Genomic DNA, 21,685 nt, shown 5'->3' with positions numbered 1-21,685 from the left:
GCAATCTCTTTTCTCTGCTTTACTATGAAGCTTTCTCTACTGCACGTCGTCCCCAACTGCATAAATCATTATTTCCCTTTAGTGCAAAAATTCCTTGGAAGAATTAGCTTTACTCACTGTCTTCACTTCCTATACTCCAAGCTCTACTGAACCTCTTTAAATTACCTCAGCTCTCCTCTAAAGCAGCTCTTGCCAAAGTCATTCATGCCCTTCAAATTCCTAAATCAAACGACCAATTCTCAGTTCTCACTGGACACAATTTCTTAGCAGCTATTGGAACAACTGATCTCTTGTTCCTTCATGAAACACCTTCTTGACTTGGCTCCTGGGACACTATTCTCTCTTGGTTCTCCTGCTATCTCACTTGATAGCCTAATCCTTCTTAGTGTCATTTTCTGAATCATTTTCATCTGCCCAATCATAAGCGTTGGAATACTCCTGGGCTCAGATTTTAGACGACTTCTATTTTCCATCAATATTTATCTTTCCAGTTGATCTTATCAGATTCCATGGCTTTCATTATTAGATATGTCATGATGAATCCAGAATTTATATTTTCAGCTCCAACTTAATAGATTTTACTTCTGAACCCGATCTGTATACTGTCTTATATCGCCAATTCCACATTTTCCCACTTGGATACTTAACAGGCACCTAACTGAGCACACGGAAAACGAAACTCTTGTATTTCCCCCACAACTTATTCCTCCCACGATCTCCCTATGACAGTAAATGGCAACTGCTTTCGATTAGTTATTCAGTCCTCAAAGCTTGGGGTCATCCGTGACTCCTCTTTCTCTTACATACCATATCCACTCCTTCAGCAAGTCCTGTGAATTCTATTTTCCAGTATGTATCCTGAGTCTAATCCCTTTTTACCTCTGTCACTGCTCCCATGCTATTTCAAGCCACCATTATAACCCATGAAGATTTTGCAATAAACTCTCACCTATGTATGAGTTATAACCTATAACCTTTCTTGCTCCATTGAGACTCATTTCCATAAAACTTAAGTCAGATCACACTCTCGTCTCAAAATGCTTCAGATAGCTTACCATCTTAAGTATTAAGTTCTCTGTGCCCTATGTGACCTGGCTCTATGCTACCTTGCATAATACTCAGATAGGTGCCCACTCTGCTCCAGCCACACTCCCTTTCTTGCTCTTCCTTAACTTCACCAAGTAAGGTCCATCTCAAGGCTTTTGCATGGATAGTTCTCTTTGTCAAAGACACTCTTTTCTCAGTTAGTGCATGGCTCCTTCTTCAGTTTATTTAGCTCTCTGTTTCAATTTCACTTGTTTAGAAAGGCTTTTCTCTGACCACCTATGCTCTTTATCTCTTACCCTGTTTTACGATTATACTTTATATCACTTATCAATAATATAACACAGCTTATATTTATTTGTTTATTGTCCGACACTTTCCCTTAGCAGGCTTAGAATGTAAGATCCACGTGGGCAACAACTTGATCAGTTCTGTTCAATACTTTTTACTCCAGAACATGGTAGGTGCTCAGTAAATATTTGAACAAACTAATAAGTAAATGAATATGGAGCTCAGTTTTTGGATGATGAATGAGAAGGTCTCCTATCTGGAAACCCTGGGTTCACCTGAAAAAAACGAGTCATCTGCACATGTCCAGCGGCATCAAGCTGACTAAAGTAAGACTCCTGGCATATAAAACAAACTCAGAATGGACAGCAAAAATAATAGTGAACCAAGGCTCCTAATGTCCCTGGCAACTATCCACAGAAGATCAGCAAGATACAGCAGGAGCCAGCTTGGCATCAGTGCACGATATTAGCCCATATTTCTCCTTCCAGAGAGAGGAAACACATCCACATAAAGCAAATGAGGTGAAAAAAAGGCTGACAATGAGTTATAAATTAAATTAGTGGCATTCTCATTGGTTTATGCTTGTATAGAGAAAGGACATTAAGCTGGAGCTAAAAGGGTTAATTTTAAGCATTTTTAAAGAAATTATTATAAGTCTGGATTTCTCTCTCTGAAATCTTTTCTAGAGAGAATACACATGCTTATAATTATCTCCTTTTCTAAGCCTAGATATTGAACGTACAATTCAACAAACATACATTTACTTATAGGGACACCAGCCAAAATATAAAAATTGGTACAGCCTTTAAAAATGAAGGATATGGAAGTACAGAATACATGCCTCTGAAATGACATTGGGGGTATTAACTGGATGAATGGTCAGAAAAAATAACAAGCAGATGCAGTATTAAAGGAAGGTAGTTGGTCAAAAATAGAATGGTTGAAGAGTAGAACACCTAAGCGACATACCCAGCTTCAGGGATAATTTCTAATGAGGATGAATGGCTTGAATCTTGGAGCATAACGAAGTGAATATTCACTACCTTAAAGAAATCTTTGTAGGAAGATAGGAATAGAAATAGAGGTTTATAAAAAGAGTTGGGCTTCTTTTCCTTATACCCAACTAACACTGGATTATGCAGTTCTGACACAATGTAAACTAATTCATCAAAGGACTACTTTTAAACAATGCTGTGTGTACCACCAGAAGGTATGTATCTGCCAAACTCAGCTCTCAATCTCTCAATCTCTCTCTCTCTCTCTCTCTCTCTCACACACACACACACACACACACACAGAGTCAATAAAGGAGAATGGAGGTTAGAAGTTTGAAGATAATACAAACCTTCAAGGTTTTTACAAAAGAATGATCAAATTCTAACTTCAGTTGAAGAATGAAACGAATAATGTAGGAACTTCAAAATTTAAGACTGAAGAGTCCAAATCCTTCATTTAATAGATGAAAAACTGGGGTTTCCCTGGTGGTGCAGTGGTTAAGAATCCGCCTGCCAATGCAGGGGACAAGGGTTCGATCCCTGGCCGGGGAAGATCCCACATGCCGCAGAGCAACTAAGCCCATGCATCACAACTACTGAGCCTGAGCCCGAGAGCCACAACTACTGAGTCTCCGTACCACAACTACTGAAGCCCGCGTGCCTAGAGCCTGTGCTCTGCAACAAGAGAAGCCATGACAATGAGAAGCCCGCGCACCGCAACGAAGAGTAGCCCCCGCTCGCCGCAGCTAGAGAAAGCCCGTGCACAAGCGACAAAGACCCAACACAGCCAAAAATAAAAACAAATAAATAAATAAATTTTAAAAAATAGATGAAGAACTGGGACAAAGGGACTATACCTAACTTGCCCAACAAAACATACAAAGTTAGTGGAAAAGCTGGGATGGAAACCTAGATGTCCTAGCTCTGTGGCATATTCCTTTCATTTCACTAGTTCTCCATCTTGGTATCTTTACCATTATGATCATTTTACAAACAAAACAAAACACAACAAAACCAACTCCCCCTTGATGTAGCAAATATCTTAAATAAGTATATATTTATAGGTCTACTGTTGTTATGTTCTCAGAACATAGCAGGAAAGTTCTTTTAAGATTATTTTAAGAACCTGAATTGCAGGAATACTGAAAAGTAACCATTTACCAGGCTTCTGGAGTCTGCACCAACCCTTTCCAGGGCTGATTTGTGATTATAAAGATGACTGAGAGAGGAGAAAATGTGAAAAGTGTGTGTTTTAGGGTCTGGACATTTACCTCACTGTGGCTTTCAGTGTTCTTATTATTTCTTTAAGGAATGAAAATACCACTGATTTTGTATCTGAGCCTAGAATACAATTCAGCATCACTGGAGACAATTTTTCTCCTTATTTGTATGAAATATGTAATTCTATACGTTATAGAATTTTCCTGATAAATCTTTCCACTACATAATTAGATTGCCACCAGTTTTAGAAAAAGCCCTCTTGGCTCTAAGGTGCCTAATTTATCCATCTTGAATGATCCATGTTTCATTTGTGAATCATGCTGCATGATTCATATGAATCTTATATTATTAAGTTAAGAGACTGAGCCCACAAAACATAACAAGTACAAGTGGTTCAAATCTAGACCTATCCTTGTCACTGGTGAAAAAAAAATTTCATATATTTCTTTAGGAAATAGAAAAACTTTTTGTTAACAAGATGAACATGCATTTAAACATGATATGCAGAATGCAAGACTTTCAATTTCTTGAAGCCAAGGGCTGTTTCTTATTCATCACTGAATCCACTGCACTTAACACACCAGGTTAACGACTAAAACTCGATGATACTTATTGAGTGTCTACCCTGCCATATTACCTTTAGGAATATTCTATTACATTCGGAAAACAATTCTTTGACTTATTTTTTATCCTCATTATTATTCTCATTTTATTTTTTTAAGTGATAATAAGTATAGCTGCTTTATTATTATTATTATTATCATTGTTATTATTATTTAGTTTTAAGTAGAAATATTGCTGTATCATAGAGGTCAAATTGGAACTGGCTTTTCGTTTATCCTCATTTTATATAAGAGGAAACTGAGACTTACCGAGATGAGCTAACAGGGCCACAGTGAAGATGGGTTTCCAGATAAATCCACTTGGCAACGTTGTTCTCGAAAACGTTCGTTTAGGTCAAAATGAAAAGGGCCCAGATTACCTGGAAGACTTTAACCGCATGCCTACGTCTTTTTTACTTAATAATAAAGCTATAATTTAGGGCTGATATTAACCTGGGGAGGGAAAAGCAATTATTTTACAGCTGAAGACTCTCCTGTGCGTGTCAGTTCACCATCTAGAGGCCATTTTCACAGTTTATCCTTTGCTGCATGTATGGAATTGTACCACATCTGACAGAACTCTTCAGTGGCACCACAAATAATCACCGTCATCATCTCTATTCTGATAAGTTTCATCAATCTTGTTGATGAACCATCACTCACTTTTCTTCCCAGACTTGATCTTCTCTTTTGCAAGAAACACACACACATGTGCGCGTGCACACACACACAGACACACACACACACACACACTCACATACCATTTCCTAGACCATTTATGTATGTCTGGGAAAAATGTACAAGAAAGGATAATCTTGACTGAAGATACTCATGAATTGTTTTCAACAGACACCAAAAAAGTTAGAGGCCACATCTTTAACTAGCTGCAGAAAAATTTTAAATAGAGGTGGGGAAATGGAGTATATTCTCTGCAAAAACTTTGAAATGAATTAATAAACAAAGTCTAATGAAGAAGGTCTTTGAAATTAGAACCTATCAGTGGCTCTCAGAATTTTCATCCCATGATATCCACTCTTCATCACCATCAGTTTGAGGATGCAACACTAATATGAACCACAAAAACCTGTGTGAAACAGGCTTTGGACCTCCTTAACTTTGTACCCCATGATCTTTAACCTATAATTTTTGAAGAAGCTGAGTAGAGATTTACAATAGCGTGTACTTTAAAAACACTGGACAGCATTAAAGTCCCTGGCATAAATGAGGTGCCTTGGTCAGCCTAAAATTTACTGGAAAAGGCCTAATCAGGTAAAACAGACACCACCCCAGGTAAAATTTCACATCACACAGACATACCAATGCAAAATTAAAACAGATTTCCACCTGAGAATTCAAGAAATGTACTACCTTGCCCCAAACCGGTAAGAAGCCGATTACCACAAGGATGGATAGTTACCCATGGCAAAGAACGGGATTCCCAGCAGGGTGGAGTTGTACTTTCCGTCGGTGATGAAGAAGATCCCAGCTGCGGTGACGATGGAGATGCACACGGTGAGCACCCCCAGGAGGCCCAGGAAGGGCTTGCCGCGCAAGCAGTCCTTCATGGAGCTGGAGAGGGTGGCTGTGGTCAGGATCAGCACAAGGCTCACGAGGACCTTGCTTCTGGCCAGGATGCTGGTCTTATGAAAGTCTCTCCAGAGGCTAAAGGATGCTAAGGAGTATAGCTGGAGGTCCTGGTGCTCCTCCTGGAGCTTCCTCATAAGCTTACAGAACTCATTCTCCCACTTCTCCCCTATGAGGTCTTGGGTGGCAGAGCCATAGGTCTGGAGGTAGTAGGTGATTTGAATGGCTCTGGCTGACTTGACCCGCTGGTCCTTGCTGTTTGGCACTTCCACTACCCCGCCCAGTTGGTGTCCAATAAAACTGTTCCTCCCATCCTTGAAAACAGAAAAAGGGGAGGCTGAAGTTACCAGAGGGATGCACATTCCAGAGAACAGATTCTTACTCTAAGTGAAGGGGCACAAAAGGCAGAGGTAGACTCTAGTGACTGTGGAACTGATGTGGGTGGAGTGGCATGTTAGGATCTTATACTCAACCTTTTGGAGCTCCACGGGATACCATGCAAAATGATCGGAATTAAAAAGGATGCAAAGAGTATTGTGAAGTTATACAAGACTCGCCACATGCATAGGAAAATGTACATACATATTATTTCAATCTCATCCATACCCTCATTCTCACCATTTCCTTCTTTAACAATCTATTATAACTCCTTTATGCAGGATCAAGTTTAATCATTCAGTTTCAGCCAAAAGTGAAGCATGGCATGAGTTAACAACTTTTCAAAAATTAAAATAATAATGTATTTAATAAATACATGCTAAACTTTCTAGGGTTAACACACACACATACCTACACTAACACACACACACCTACACTAACAGACACACACCTACACTAACACACACACACACAACACACACACACAAACATTACAAACATCCATTGTTCTTTGTACTCCGGGGGTACAGCTGTGTATTGCAGAACAAGTAGAAGAAAATACTGTTTTTTTTACAAATAATTTAATAGTGTTGAAATGTTTTCTAAATATAATGTGAGCACCTGTTCACTCACTACAACATTCCCTTTAAATACCTGCTCCAGTTGTAGGTTGACCAGAAAGCACAGTGGACAAACCCCCCAAATGAGACTAAGATTTCAGGTGGGGTTGTCAAAAGTCATCTCAATTTCAGGATTTCACATGAAGTAGAGTAGACAAGATCGTAAGAGTAGGGTTTATAAGAGGGGCAATCACTCTTCTTCAAGGAAGATGAAAGGTGGACACTGAGTTGCTTAAACAGATTCAGAGCAGTAATTCCCAACTAGTGTGCCTTAACACTCAGAGAGAAACCCCTGACAGCCATCGCCAAATTGGAATCAATTTGGATATATTTGTTTTGCCACATGTGTCATGTACTCCAATGGCAATTTTTGTCAGATGGAATATCGAACCCAGTGGTAGGCTGCAGGATGGAGTCTGGTTCTGAAAAGGTGCATCAGGTCCCAGAAGAGACACAGGCACAAAGGTAAATGTATGCCATGAACAGCTTTTGTGTTTGCTACATCAGGCAAGACATTTACCTCGTGAGGATTTAAAAGTGTAGAGTCAGAACAGGAAACAGAAAGGTAGTACAGAAGGGCAACAAACCCAACTGTGTGGTAACCACGGTTGTTTTCACAGAACCGTGAGGCGCTGTGTACTCAAGAGACACGTGTAAAAGTACTGTGGACTTAGACCAGACACCTATATCTGGGGTACTCGTTTGTATTTGCATCAAAGCTGCCCTAGTACTTAAGAATGTGCTGAAACTCAAAAAGCTTGAGAAATTTACAGAGTGTACAAATATTGTTGGTAGGGATCATCAAGAATTACAAGAAAGAAATTTTATAGTCACTCTATATACCCATTTTCCCCCTACATGTTAAATAAAAAGTCTTTCTATTTAACTCAACCTGACCAACTCTAAATGAATGATATATTTCTCAATAAGAGTTTAATTTGAGGGTTTTTTTCCCCTTTGCTTGGGGTTTCTCCCACTCCCCATGGCATCTTTGTAATGTCCTATCTTTTTTCCTTATAAAAAAGCAAACTGAAATTCTGACTGTAGGTTCCCAAGGCTCTGTCTTGATTAAATTCTCTGGGGTCCCCCAATGAGCTGCAGGTGGAAAGGTAGGGCAGCTTTGAGTAAGGAGGTGGAAATTCTGCCCTATCACTGAGAGATTGTGATGTATGATTTTCACTCTTTCAGTACAGGTCAAATTGCTCCTCAATTGGGCTTGTTTATTTTTGTTTTAAGCTTGGTATAAGTTTTAGCTCCACCCTTGTTCCCACTTCTTTGAAATCCTATCTGTGATGTTGACATATTTTGGATTAAGATTACACTAGACAAAAGAGACTGAAAAAAGGATAAAGTTTGTTTTTTTCTCTACCATCCTCTAATCTCTACATATACCTCTCTTCATCTGGCTTCCTACTGTTCTCAGACACTTATACCATCTCTTACTTTTCCCGTACTTAGGGAAGTAGTCTCTAAAAAATAACCTGTGATTAGTTAAATACACCTCAGGGTGAATTCATTGAGTCGAATATTATGGAGTGTTTATTATATACCAGGCTTTGTTCTAGGCACAGGGAAATTACCAGCGAGCAAGATAGGGAAGCTGCCAGCTCTCAATAAGCACACATTCTAATAGAGGAGACAGGAAAGGAGCAATTAAATGATTAACTAAGATTATTTCAGATAGAAATAGTAGGGAGAAGATAAAATAGGACTAAGTGCTGGGAAGGAGGTGTCTAGGTTAGATGGTATGTTCAAAGTGTCCTCTAGAGCTAAGCCCTCTGTGAGGACGTAGACTTCGCCATAGAAGAATAGAGGAAAGCACCAGGCAGAGGGAGAGTAGTGCAAAGGCCTTGAGGTGAAAATTAACGTGGTGGGCTCAAGGAGCAGGAAGAAAGGCCAGAACAGCTGCAGCAGAGTTCAGGAAAAGAGTGGGAGGAGACAAGGCCTGAGGGCTTGGCCAGCAATAGGCCTGGCAGGCCTGGCAAGGAGTTCTTATTTTACTCCTAGTGCAAGTAGAAGCCAGTAAAAGGTTTTAGGTGCAGAAATGATGTGCTCTCATTTAGAACTGTCCAAGCAGGCTGTAGCTTCAATGTGAATATATTCAGGGAGAGCAGAAGTGGACCCAAGGATATGAATTAGAGACTTAAATTCATCTTATGTTAATGATGCTGGTTCAATTCATAGAATGATAGAGCTGAAAAATGTCTTCAATATTATGTAAACATTTTTACTTATATACTTATATCACTCATTTTATAGATGAGAAAACTGAAACCTACAAGGGGAAATGAACCAGCCAAGGGTTTCTTATCCAATTACTGAGAAATGCACACTAGATGTGCATGATTCCAGGTCACATGATTCAGTGTTCTCTCCATTAATCCCACCTGACTCCTTACAAATCCAGGGAAGTTCTGCTCAGAGGATAATTACAGTATATGTTATATTCATTCCTTGTTTCTCCTACACAGAAGCACCTATGAGCTGGGAACTAATGAACTCTTCCACCACAAAATAGTAGAATAATTTCTAACAAATAATGTATAAAAGTGTATTTCCCAAGACTATATTGAGTAGGCTGATTGGGGCAATGGTTTGTACAAGATGTTCATTCAACAGAGCTTTCGAATGTCCAAAGACCTTGTTTATTTTATCCTGGTGCGTGGAGTAGGGCAGATTAAGAGAGAGAAATGCATTCGATTTGTTACATGCATTTACACATAATGAGACAAAAGCCTATCTTTTATGAAGTCATTTTTGTAAGAAATGGAAATTAGACAATTTCAAAAAGGGGGGGGGGTGGTGAGCAGCTAGCTAAACCCAATGTAGACCAGCCATTTAAAAAATCTATATTTTGCCTTCTTTAAAATTTTGAGTTTTGTCCAGACACATTATCAGCACCCTCTTTGATCCACCATAATCTCCAAATGAGGCCTGAGGGATGCATAAATCTTTGTTCTGCTGATAACAATCCCTCAGAAATCTTTTTGATGACAGAAATGAGTAAAGACAGACAGAACTGCACTTATGTGAATAAATAACTTTTAAAATACTTCCTTTTTCAAATAATAGGAAGTACAAGTCCTCTTCCACTTTTATTGCACAAGCAAGCACGTGCCATAAGCTAGTGAATAGACAGGGGGACTTAGGGAGTACCTGGAAAAAGGATTTGCATGTATCATGGCCTGGAGGCAAAGAACAGCACATGATGTTCAAGGAACTAAAGGAAGTGATGGGATTGGAGGCTACAGAAAGAAGCAGGGCCTCTTCTGTAAAGCCCATGGAAGCTTTATTAAAAGAGTTGGACTTACTGTCCTGTAATAGGAAACCACTGGTGAGTTCTAAGCAGGGGAATGACATAATTTACTTTTTGGAGTGCTCTCTCATTGCACTGTGGAAAATGATTTAGGGAGTCAGGGTGACGCTAAACGAAGGAGGTCAGTTAGGAACTCCCTGCAGTATTTCAGGTTCTTAATGCAGCATGAAAAAAATGTCAGCCCAGGCCGTCGCTGGTAGGTAAATTGTTCCAAGGTGAATCAACAGAATTACAGGTCATGATGCTATCTCACCGCCATGAAACACCTCATCACATCAACTCTCCAGGAGCAGTGATGCCAGAAAAAAAAATCTTGCGTTCTTTAGGTCTTATTTTGTTTATGGTCACTACTTTGTAACTTTTACAATGACTCCCACCCAATCCACACCTCCACAGTGGAAAAGGAAATTAAACTCTTAGAGATGAAGATCAAAGAATAAATTCTCCAAGAGATATGAGAGGAAAGAGACATGAATGTCATAAACTATTGTGCAGAGAAAAAAATTACTCAATGATGCTTTGAAGTTATAGGAGAGAAAGTGTCGTATCTGCTCAATATATGTGCTAGGTTGACATTCAGAGACTTTCTGTGCAAGATAATCTGGCAGCACGGCTCCTGTCCAGAATAATTGTACTTTTGATCTCATCAATTTTCGATGAGGTCAACACTGCAAGGATATTGGAAATCTTTAGATGGTCAGTTGTCTTTTATTGCTGAAAAGAAAGACTGCTATGTATGGTAGATAGTGACATTTCTAAAGGAATGGTACAATTTGTTCTTGTTGTTTGTTTGCTTGTTTGTTTAAATAAGATTTTTTTCTTGTATTTATTTCCTAACATATCTCTTCGTTTTATTCTCAATATCGACTGTACACACAAAGTAGGATTAAATAAAATCATCAGCTATCTTGAATTTCCTCTCTAGAGCTTCATGTTTAGTAGAAACAAGCAAATAATGAGAAAGCAAGTTCCTATAAGGTATTTAGTTTAAAAAAAAGGAATCAAAAGCATTTTCAAAATGAACACTTTAAAGCATTAAAATGCCCTAATAAAGAATAAATTAAATTTCTTATGTCACATTACTAAGCTAGAATAGTGCAGGGGTGTATTTTTTATTTTTTTCAAAGAGGAAGGTTAAAAAAAGTAAGGTTTCTGTGTTGCTGCAATGAAATAAGGGCTTTAGCCAATGAGACTACAAGTTTAATTAAGCACTCTAGCATATTAATTTTTAACACATGTGGCAGACTCAGTTCCAAGATGGAAGAATTTTATTTGCATTACCCTGGGTAACTTTCCCGGCCACTCTCTGAGGAAGTGCTATTCTGAAATAACCTCAAGTCACCATCCAGGACACAGGGGCCTTGCGAGAGGAAGTAATATAAGGTTACACAGCTAAGTGGCATAGCCAATTACCTGACTCTTGTTTATAACGCCAATGCTCTTGTTCTTAACACAACTGCACATATGTTTGAATAATTTGTGAATATACTTGAAATGAAAGGAAGTACAAGGTAGCAGTTTTGTACACAGACTCAAGAGGATACTGTCACGCTTAGAGCCCACTGTCAACACTGACCAGCTGTGGGAGTCTCCTTAGCTCTCTGCACGTCAGCTTTATTATTGGTTAAAATAAGAACCATAAGGCATTGTGAGGATCAAGTGTGTTAATACATATAAAACACTTAGAAGAGCGGTCAGAAAATGTTGGATATTATTAATGTGTCATCAATTAAATATTGGAATGATACTGTTTATTTACTTAGCCATCTAGTTATTATTTCCACATTTCCCAGCAACTGTCTGTAAATGTGATGGAAAGCACACAGGGTCCAGGGTCCAGACTGCTTTTAAGTTCCAGGTCTGCTGCTCTACAGCAGGGTGACAGAGGACAAAATGCTTGACTTCTCTGAATGCCAACTGCCTCATCTCCAAAATAAAAGGTTTGGCTTATATTATCTCTAAAGGTTTCATTAGCTCTGTATTTAATGATCCGTCCATGGTAAAGTCATTAGACACTACAAAGTAGGCTAGAGAAATCTGCCCTGAGGAAAAAAATAAATAAGAAGAAAAGAGAAATGCAAGGTGACCCATGTTCATTTCCATAGAAACAAGAAGCTTTTTATCTTCTTTTAAATCTGGACCCAGTAGCTTTTTCTTCTCTTTGAGTAATTTCCAGAGAGAATTTTTCTCAAATGGAAAAAGATCAAGACTTTGCCCCGTTTTACCTACATGTAAATCATTTCTCAGTAGCCCAGATGAATTCATTTATTTCTTAGATAGTAAAATTCATTTTTTCTTCAGATCTCTATATCATAAAATCTGAAGAACGAATCATGGAGGATTCATCTTCTCCACTGTATTGGTTTACTTACCACATAATAGGATAAATGCATTTAATCTCTCCTCAACTCATACAAAATCTTCACACAAATTTATAAGTAATGTGTGGAAGTAGAGTTGATAGCTACATTAAATGTGAAGCATATAACAATGACCTTTTTATTTCTTTGTAACTTGTATCAGTGACCCTATCCCAAAAATTTCCATTAAAAGCAATATTACTATTTTAAATGAGTCTTTCACAAAGCGAGCACAATGACCACTCAGGGCAAGTATTCCATATTAAAGATTTAAGTTTGATGCTGGTCTACACAAAGGAAGCTGGCCATCACTCACACAGGAGCATTTGAGGAATACAGAAAGCTTCCTTCAGGACAGGGATTGAAAGTCTGCCATTATAGCTTTTGCTTTGGGCTAAGAAACTCCCGAAAAGACTAGTTTACAACCACATGCTTTATAAGGAATGTGACACCTGAGCCATTAGCATCTCTGAGTGGAACAGTCGATCAGACTAACAAACTAGAGGCAAACCTGTGTAGAGCTCAAAACATCCTCAAGAAGGCGAAAGTTAGGGAAGATCAAAGGTGTGGGTACGGCAGGCAGGAGTGTGGTGAATCTGTGGGGTACCCAAGGACATGACACACAGGTGGAAATAGGCAAGAAGAGCAGGGTCAATCATTCATTCCAGAAATATTCAGCGAACACATGTTCTGTGACAGCCAGCTATTGAGGATAGAGTAGTGAACAGCTATAGTTGTTATCCTCAAGGAGCCTAAGGCTCTGGGGTGCAGTGGGAGGTGGTGGAAGATAAGTAAGCAGGCAGGCATTTATATATATATATATATATATATATATATATATATATATATATATATATACATAAATGATACTGGTTAACCCAAGATGTTAAGGTAGCACTGAGATGGAATCACTAACCTAGCAGGGACTAAGAAGACTTCCCAAAGAAGGTGGCATCTAAGGTGAGACCTGAAACATGAGTAACAATTATCCAAGCAAGGATGGGGGATTTGGTTGGTGGACATGGGGAGGGATGGTCTTCCAGGCAGAGGGAACAGCATGTGCAAAGGCCGAGAAAGAAGAGTAAGCATACTGTGCTCCTGGGACTTTGATAATGACTGGAATATACAGTGGAGGCAAGAAAGGGTGATGCAGAGATGGGTACAGGTAATGAGTATGGAGATTTGTTTGTTCAAAAGCTCTCTTTGACTGCAATGTGAAAAATAAACTTTAGGTGTGCCTTGGGGATGGAGATGGACATTAGAGAAGGGCCATGGGACCTTTTTTTTTTTGCCTTCCTCACAGCATTATCTAATCCAAGACTTACCTGATTGAATGAGCATCAAAAAAAGATTTTCAGATTTTATAGAATACACACTGTTCTTTTTTTTTTTTTTTTTTAACCAGGATTTGGCAGCTAAGCTATTTTTTTTTTAAGATTTGATTTTATTTATTTTATTTTTGGCTGCGTTGGGTTTTCGTTGCTGAGTGCCTAGGAAGGCAAACTGTTAGTCTATGTGTAGAAAGCAAGGTAAGGACAAATAAATGGAAGATAAGATCTCTTCCTTGGAAGAGTTTATAACTTTGTACAGAAACAAAAGCCTTTTAGATGACAAGAAAATAAAGCTGCATAGAGCATTAGAACTCAGGAGACACTGTTGAAGAATCGTAACTGCTGAGGGCTGCAAAATTATATACATATAGCATGAACTCACCATGTAAAACTAATTATGCACATATAAATATTCAAAGGAAATTATCAAAATTTTAACATTGGCTCTTATTCAGTATAAAATTATAGGTCATGTCTGCCTCTTTGGTTAATCAGGCTATTTTATATTACCTTTTTAAGAAGCCTATTGACTCATCAACAAAAATAATAAAAATAAGTGTGTTAAGAGAACTGAATAAAGGCTAGATAGGAGTGAGAGGGATAAATTAGGTAAGACTTTGAATCAAATTTCACTCAAACAGGCAGTTGGGAGGGGAGGGAAGGCCAAGAATCAAGACTCCCTTAGTCCCAGGCTCAAGTTCTAAGCAGTCTGCATTGTGGCTTCCAAATAAACTTGAATTTCAGTGGTTCATTCTTCCTCATGAAAGACCGTGGTTTTGCCCATCGAGACATAATGAATGATAGTATTCGACTTAGAGTAACAGCAGATTCCCAGCTTCTAAGGGTAGGGTAAAACACTAACACACTCAACTCTCCAGCTGATCTGACCTTGCCCTTGGCTAAATGGTGTTTTCTTTTCAGAAAAAAAAGATCATGGAGACCTTGGTAGCTCAATGTCATTTTCCTTGTTCTGAACTTGAGTTCTGAAAAGGTCCTCATGAGGTTCTTTTTAATTTTTGTCTTTATACCTTTCCTTCCCATGTGGTTTTTCTTTAATCTGAAAACAAAGGCCAAATTATTTGACCAATCAAATGAAAAATAATTTTTGAGGATTTGCAATGCATAAAACATCACGATAGGCAAAAGCTGATTTCTTTCTTTCTTAAATTATCCAGATAATTGTAATCACAGAGGTCTGGATTATGAGATTGATTAAAACTTCCAGGAGATAGGCCATTAATTTAGGCAGTTTGAAAACAGTGTTGCCATTTATGAACTCCATTTTTCTAATTTCTATTTTTCTTTGCTTTCCAAGATTGTATCAAATTTTCATTCAAAGGGCCCTCTTCTGATAATTAATATGTGTTGTCTTTTCCCATTGTTATTTGTTTTATCACTCCAACTAGACTTCCAAATTCAGTGAAGTTAGGAAATGAAGGTGGGACCTTTTTCCAGCTAAAGGAAACTAATTTGGGGCACATATCTCAAGGAAATGTAGAGAAATTGACATACTATAAAAGAAGAAATCAATGGCATAGCTTTTATTTGCAGTTGTGGGTGAGGTTACCTGTGTCTTAATACTTTGATAAAACGAAGGTGACACCCTTGTTTCTCTACTGAAGATGAATCAGATCTTAATATTTCATTGGCTTCCATGAACATCTCCTTCCTCTTTCTCGATCCATCTCCTTTCTCCGCCCCCCTCCTGTCTCTCTCTTTCTCCTGCTCTCTTTCTTTTTTTCACTCTTTCTCCCCTCCTCTCTGTCCTTTTCCCCTCCTTTTCCTCCTCTTCCCCCTCCCATCTCTGTCCTTACTTTTTTTGAAACACAACTACTGCAAAGCCACGGTGAGGGATAATTATTGAACTATGTCAGTAAAATGCCAGATAAAGAATACAGCACTTGCTTAAGTCCATTTTATCTTCACTAAATTACCTTTTCTTTTTAATATCTAAAAGAACAGACAAGCTTTGAAAATACTGTGTGTGATATACATTCTAATGAGATCCATATAATTGTTCTTTACTACTACCAAGCTATTCAGCCTCAAAGATATTAAAATAATTGAAAGCCTTTCGATAAAGCCAAGAAAGTAAGAATTAAACTTTTAAAACGCCTGAATGAAAAATTAACTCAAAAGCAAAGTGCGTGGTTTTTTGTTTTTTTTTTTTTTGCTTGATAATTTAACCTACTGCAAAAGATTATCCAAAAATCTTCAAAGATTTAGAAAATAAACTTCCACTTTTATTTTCTGGTTGTTTGTTGCCTTTCTGGTTGTTTTTGTTTAAGGCTAATATTAAAGTTCGTTTGCATTCACTTACAAATGCTTGTTGGATGTAGGAAAAAAGTGACTCATAAAGTTAAGTATGTTAAGCAAGAGAATAAGTTCTGTCTAATGACTGTAGACTCTAGTTTCAGTAAGGCAGATAAAACTTAATTCATGGAACACTTACATGCATGTGTTTTTAGTTTTATACCTATGTGAGGCTTTTTAATTAATAATATTCACAAACTAAAACCTTTAATTTGATTGCATATCCCTTTTTTGGTTTGGAACACATGGTAACCTGAATAAGTTAGATGGTAGAAAGTTATGGTGGGTAAAAGCATATATATGATACATAATCCTAGAAGGTTTGACAATTGATTTACTTAGATTTTTAGGCAAGAGACAAAAATATTAAGACAGATAGTCTCATTATAATGAAAGTAATCATCACTGTAAATTCACTCTTCAAAATTAGGCCAATTTTAAGTGGGCCAACCCACATTCCAGCCTTTGGGAGTTTAATTGCCTTCACTACATAAACATGATTGCTGCTTCTCCTAGCCACACATAAATATCCCTCTTCACTGTGTCAGTTCTTATATCACCTAGCCCTATTTCATGGAGTTTGGAGACAAAGCTTCTAATCAAAATTGCCATCCTGTTTTAGGCTGGTTTCAATTTGCTTCTGAATTTTCCAAAATAGTGCCAAGTTTCAGCAGCCCAATTTCTCATAATTTGACAATCAATATATTTTTTCTTTCAACAAATCACTACCTTTCTTTTCAAACTATAAAACTTTAGTAGAGAGAATTCTTCCAAAGCTGCTCTTACAAAATGTTAAGAAATGGACTGAGATACCCTCCCCATTCTTCAGAGGAAAGACCTACAACACATACTACAGGTCTCGTGACCTGGTTGCCGGGAAGGTGATGCAAAACCACTTCGGCATCACCGGCCATGTGGCTGATAATAGCAGCTTGGCTTTAAAGTTTGAAGAACTTGGATTTGAATGCTGATTTGGCCACTTATAACCAGTGTGATTTTTAAAAAGTTACTTAGGTTCTCTGGGCCTCTATTTTCAGTTATGAAATAGGACTGTCTAAGCTCATAAGCTTTATTATGAGAAATGTTTTATGATATTGGAAGAGGGATGGCACTCTGTATGCTATTTTGTAGGAGCTCTATCAACAGTTATTATCAATTACAAAATGATGGTTGAGGGATTCAGTGATCTTAAAATGAATTAAAAACAGACCATGGCCCTTGGCACCAAAAACATTCCATCAACCCTCAGCCTACACTGCAAATACAGAAAGTTTCCAGGGCTCCCTAAGTAGGAGATGTTTAGCTAAAAGGAGGAACAAAAGATTCTAACTGTCTGTTCCAATCCTGGGCATCCACTCGCCATATGACGGAGAGCTTGCTCCCAGTTCAATGCAGGTTCAGAAGACAAACTGTACCTGGTATTTTTAGGGGAAACCTAAAAGAGTTGGTTCAAAATTCTTTTCAATATACTCCAAGTGATCATCTGGACAGAGGATTCTCTAATCCAGAAAACAATTTAATATCAAAGCAAATTTTCTGAGTCAACTGAGCTCATGAAATTTACCCTCCTTCACTGTGGGGTTCCCAGGATTCACTGGGTTCAGACATTGAGTCAGGCCCACGTGTCAGCCGTGCCATATGCTTTTATTCTAGGCACCAAACAGGTGGGGCTTCTGGATGTGACCAACCCCATGGTGAAAAGAGGGCCTGCTGCAGCTCTGTGGCTTTCTTTGCAGCCAAGACTATGATGGAAATAAGAATCAAACCTCCTGATTCCACAATACAGAGGGCCCCCACTGAAAGTTCCTGTAACTAAAAGCACCTGGTGAAATCATGCAGGAGCCTCACATAGCTTCCCTATTTTATTACCTGTCTTTAAATTTCATATATAAAATGGCAGCAGGCACAAGCCAGATGAGGTGACCCTACACTCACATGGTTTCATTTTGTGTTTGCTGACGTGCTATCTGAGCACCCTACTGGATTGTTCCAAGGAATATAATTTCATAAAAATAATAGCAGTAAACTTTGATTTTAATATACTTGTTTCAATACAAGATCTCCTGCTTGCTACAGATATTCAATGTTCTCTCCGATATTCTATAACACGTCACAGGCATCACTGATGTTTGCTCAAAGGATGCTAAGAACACTGTGTCTAATGCAGTGTCAATATAAATTCAGTGTAATTCATCTTCCCCATTGATCGCAGATATCTTCATTCAAATGAGTTGATTACATCAAAGTGAAGAGAAGGAAAAAAATGCAGAGTGAGAAATGCAAATACAAAAAGGGGACACACAGACGTTGCTTTCAACTTACACTCAACAAAGAACTAGTTTTTTAAAGCACCTGCTACAAATGAAGCTATTTTACAGGCACAAAAACATAAAGGGCTGGTTCGTTGTCCTTAAGAACACTCACTGTCACTCTCCCTCACTGCAACACAGGTTAATTCCCTATGATTTTGCAAGTAGTGAGAGCATTCGCTATGACGATGTCAGGCCTCCTTATGAATAAGGTGAGAGGCTTTCTTTTTTACAGAGATTATGTAAAGAAAACAATCTAACATCTTTCATTTACATGGAGGTACTTTGTGGAAGCAGGGTTAACTTGGTAAGTGGGTGTCTGATTTGGCTAAAAAGATCAAGGCTATTTGAAGCCACTGCAATCAGGGGAGACTTTTCAAATGCACATTGCTATGTCAAAGGGCTGTTAAAAACAACACTCCCTCAGAACTGTGGCTGGCAGCTGTCTGCACCACACTGGAGCTGTTTACAAGGAAATACTGAGTGAGGTTCTAAAGGAATAAAATGGCACTCAGGACTGAGCTACCCAATTTGGAATAATAAAGGACTCCTGGTGTGAAAGGGCAATGAGGCCCGCCATCCCTTCAACAGCAGCATGAGCAATGATGTTTGTTATTGATCGTCTAGGACGGAAAAGAAGGATGATCCCGAGGGAGACATCAGAAGCGACTTGGGTACTGCCCGAAGGAACTGGGAATAGTTGCCATTGAAAACCTTTAAAACTAGAAGTGACCCGGTGAGATATATGTGCTACAAGTGCCCTCTGGTAGCAATATGATGGATGGTCTGAAATGCCTGTGTGTGTATGTCAGGATTTTAGGACAATATTGACAGGAGGGCGGTAGATGAGTTAATTCCAGGAGAAATCCAGGTGAGAGATAATGAATCCCTAAATGGAGCAAGTGACAACAGAGAGAAGAGAGAATGAGCTAATAAAGAGATATTTAAGAAGCACAATGGATAGAACTTGGTGCCTGACTGAATGTGAGAAATAAAGGAAAGGGGTGGTGAGAAGCAGGTGGTGATTCCAAAGTAGTGGCTTAGGAGCCCTGTAGACAACAGTGGCACTTTCTGAGCTGCAGACCACACTTGTGTGGGATGAGTGGAACAGGGATTGAGCTCTATATCTTGAGTTTTAAGTACCCGAAAAACATCAAGGTGGAGATACTTAGAAACAAGTGAAATTATGAGTAGCGTGTTTAAGAGAGGGTAGAGATGAACCCTTCAAAGGTATTACACAGCTAACAGACTGCAGGAAGACTGGAAGCTATGGTGAGATTGCATAGGCTGAGAAAAATAAGGTCAGGAAAATTCATAAAAAGGCAAAACAATGCAGAAAACTGGCAACACTTCTTGTAGAGTCTATACTGATGAAACATTTCACCATCCCTGATGGGAAAATATATATTAAACAAATGAGGAATTATAATGGATGGCAACGCCTTTGCTGACGCTTATTTAATTATCTCAACATAAATTTTTATAGGACTTGGGTTTACAATACGCTCAAATGTCCCAATTCATTGAAATGAAAGTCGTTCAGATCCAAAGAACAGTCTTCAGTTGGAATACTTTTTCAGAGCCTTAATAGGAAGCTCCCGTCAGTCAAGTGAAGTTGCATCCTGTTCAACCTTTTGAGATGAAGGATTTGCCTTTTAATGAGAAATCTGCATTTCATTATCACGATGTACCCTCTGTCCTTGACTTCGTTATTATCCACAAAAGCAGCGACTTCTTTGGATCATATGCTTAGCATATAGTAATGACAGATCCTAAAAATTTAACTCAGATATTCTTTAAAAAGCAGAGTTAAAAGAAAACGGGTATGAAAAACACCACACTCTCCTCTGCTGTGTGCAATACAAAGAAAATCCTTAGAGGTGACCTCACAAATTTCCTGTTTCACAGGCAGGCATCTGTGAAGACTGAACAAGTCAGGAAAAGAGTCCTGTTAGGTTAGGTCATTGAATATGCTAAGAATTACTGTAAAGGGGTATTTGATCACTCAGGGCCACATGAGTCAGCAGTATACTTTAAGCAAGGAAATAGCTCTGTGTGTGTGTGTGTGTGTGTGTGTGTGTGTGTGTGTGTGTGTGTGTGTGTGTGTGTGTGTGTGGCAGGGAGGGGAGAGGGATCCAAACTTCTAATTTAATTTGCCATAGCAAACCTTCAATAGACAGACATTAGATTACATAATAAAGAAATAAGAAAAATGAGCTCCTATTTATGAAGCAATAGAGTATTTACATTAAGAATAATTTTAGCAACTTACTACATTTGCTGGTTATAATTAAATAATAAAACAGACAGATTTTCAAGTTGGATCAATATGACCATTAAAGCCACAATATTTCTGAGGAAAACTCAGAACTCTCTGAGATAACTTATCTGCAAGAGAATTTTTTGTTTTTAATCAGTGGTAAATAAAAAGTTAGAACTGATATAAAACATTTCAAGAAATTTAAATTGGAAGAAAGCTCTTTCCTCTGAAGTCTTGTGATATTTTCTGGATTACTCCTATGGCATTTATAATTATCATTTGGTATTTTCATTATGTTTGTTCTCCCCTTTTTTTTACTGGAAATTCCCCGGAGGCAGAATACATGCTTTTGTTTTGTGTAACTGCCTACAATAGAGTAGCTCCTCAAAAATCAGTTATTGATCCAAGAGTGATATGTGCCTTATCCGCTAAAAACTTTCCTTTTTGAATTGTGTGGAGACTTGTAATACTAGATCACAATAGAAGAGAAGGGCAGGACATTACATTTGCAGGCAGATGGATGGGATCCAGGTAATTCATGGCTTTCTCTTTATGTCAGAATGGTAGCTGGACCAGCACCAACTACATTCACATGGTTTCTGCCTTCTCTCAAATCTCTTTTCCATTGATTTCCACAGCCTTGCTTTCACCTCTTCTTTGGGCCTGAAACTCTTACCGCGAGGTGCTATTGTTGTGTGTTACACAACAAAGGGGGTGGGGGCAACATTCCCCAGAAAATCACCCTTAGAATATTAATTCCGGATGGGAATGGTTACCTTGGATACTGCTTCTTTCTCAGGTCCACCCAGAGCAACAATCTGTTACCTTGGAAGGCACAGAGCAAGGGCCTGAAAGAACGACCAATTAGACAAACAGGTTTTAATGAGTCAAACAGGTGGTACCGCTTGAGGAATCGTGGGCCCTGAAGGACACTGTAGGAAACCCTGGGCTACCAGATGTTGGAGAAAAGAGGCAGCTTGAGCATACTGTACCCTTTTGACTAAAATTAGCTGTGGGATTTCTTTAGTGTGATAGATGCAATAGTCATTTGTATTTTATAA

At 38.5% G+C, this 21,685-nt stretch overlaps 1 protein-coding gene across 1 annotated transcript in view; it reads right to left on the bottom strand.

Moving 5' to 3' along the window:
- The window catches only part of PTCHD4 (patched domain containing 4), a 191,979-nt gene that overhangs the window by 134,417 nt on the left and 35,877 nt on the right, over positions 1-21,685 (bottom strand). The window contains exon 2 of the mRNA XM_061194996.1: positions 5,571-6,051. Coding sequence (XP_061050979.1) covers positions 5,571-6,051 — 481 coding nt within the window. The remainder of the gene's footprint in view (positions 1-5,570; positions 6,052-21,685) is intronic.

Source organism: Eubalaena glacialis, chromosome 7 (assembly GCF_028564815.1).
Source record: "Eubalaena glacialis isolate mEubGla1 chromosome 7, mEubGla1.1.hap2.+ XY, whole genome shotgun sequence".
In the NCBI taxonomy this organism is placed as follows: domain Eukaryota; kingdom Metazoa; phylum Chordata; class Mammalia; order Artiodactyla; family Balaenidae; genus Eubalaena; species Eubalaena glacialis.
This window is presented reverse-complemented; position numbering and strand designations above follow the sequence as displayed.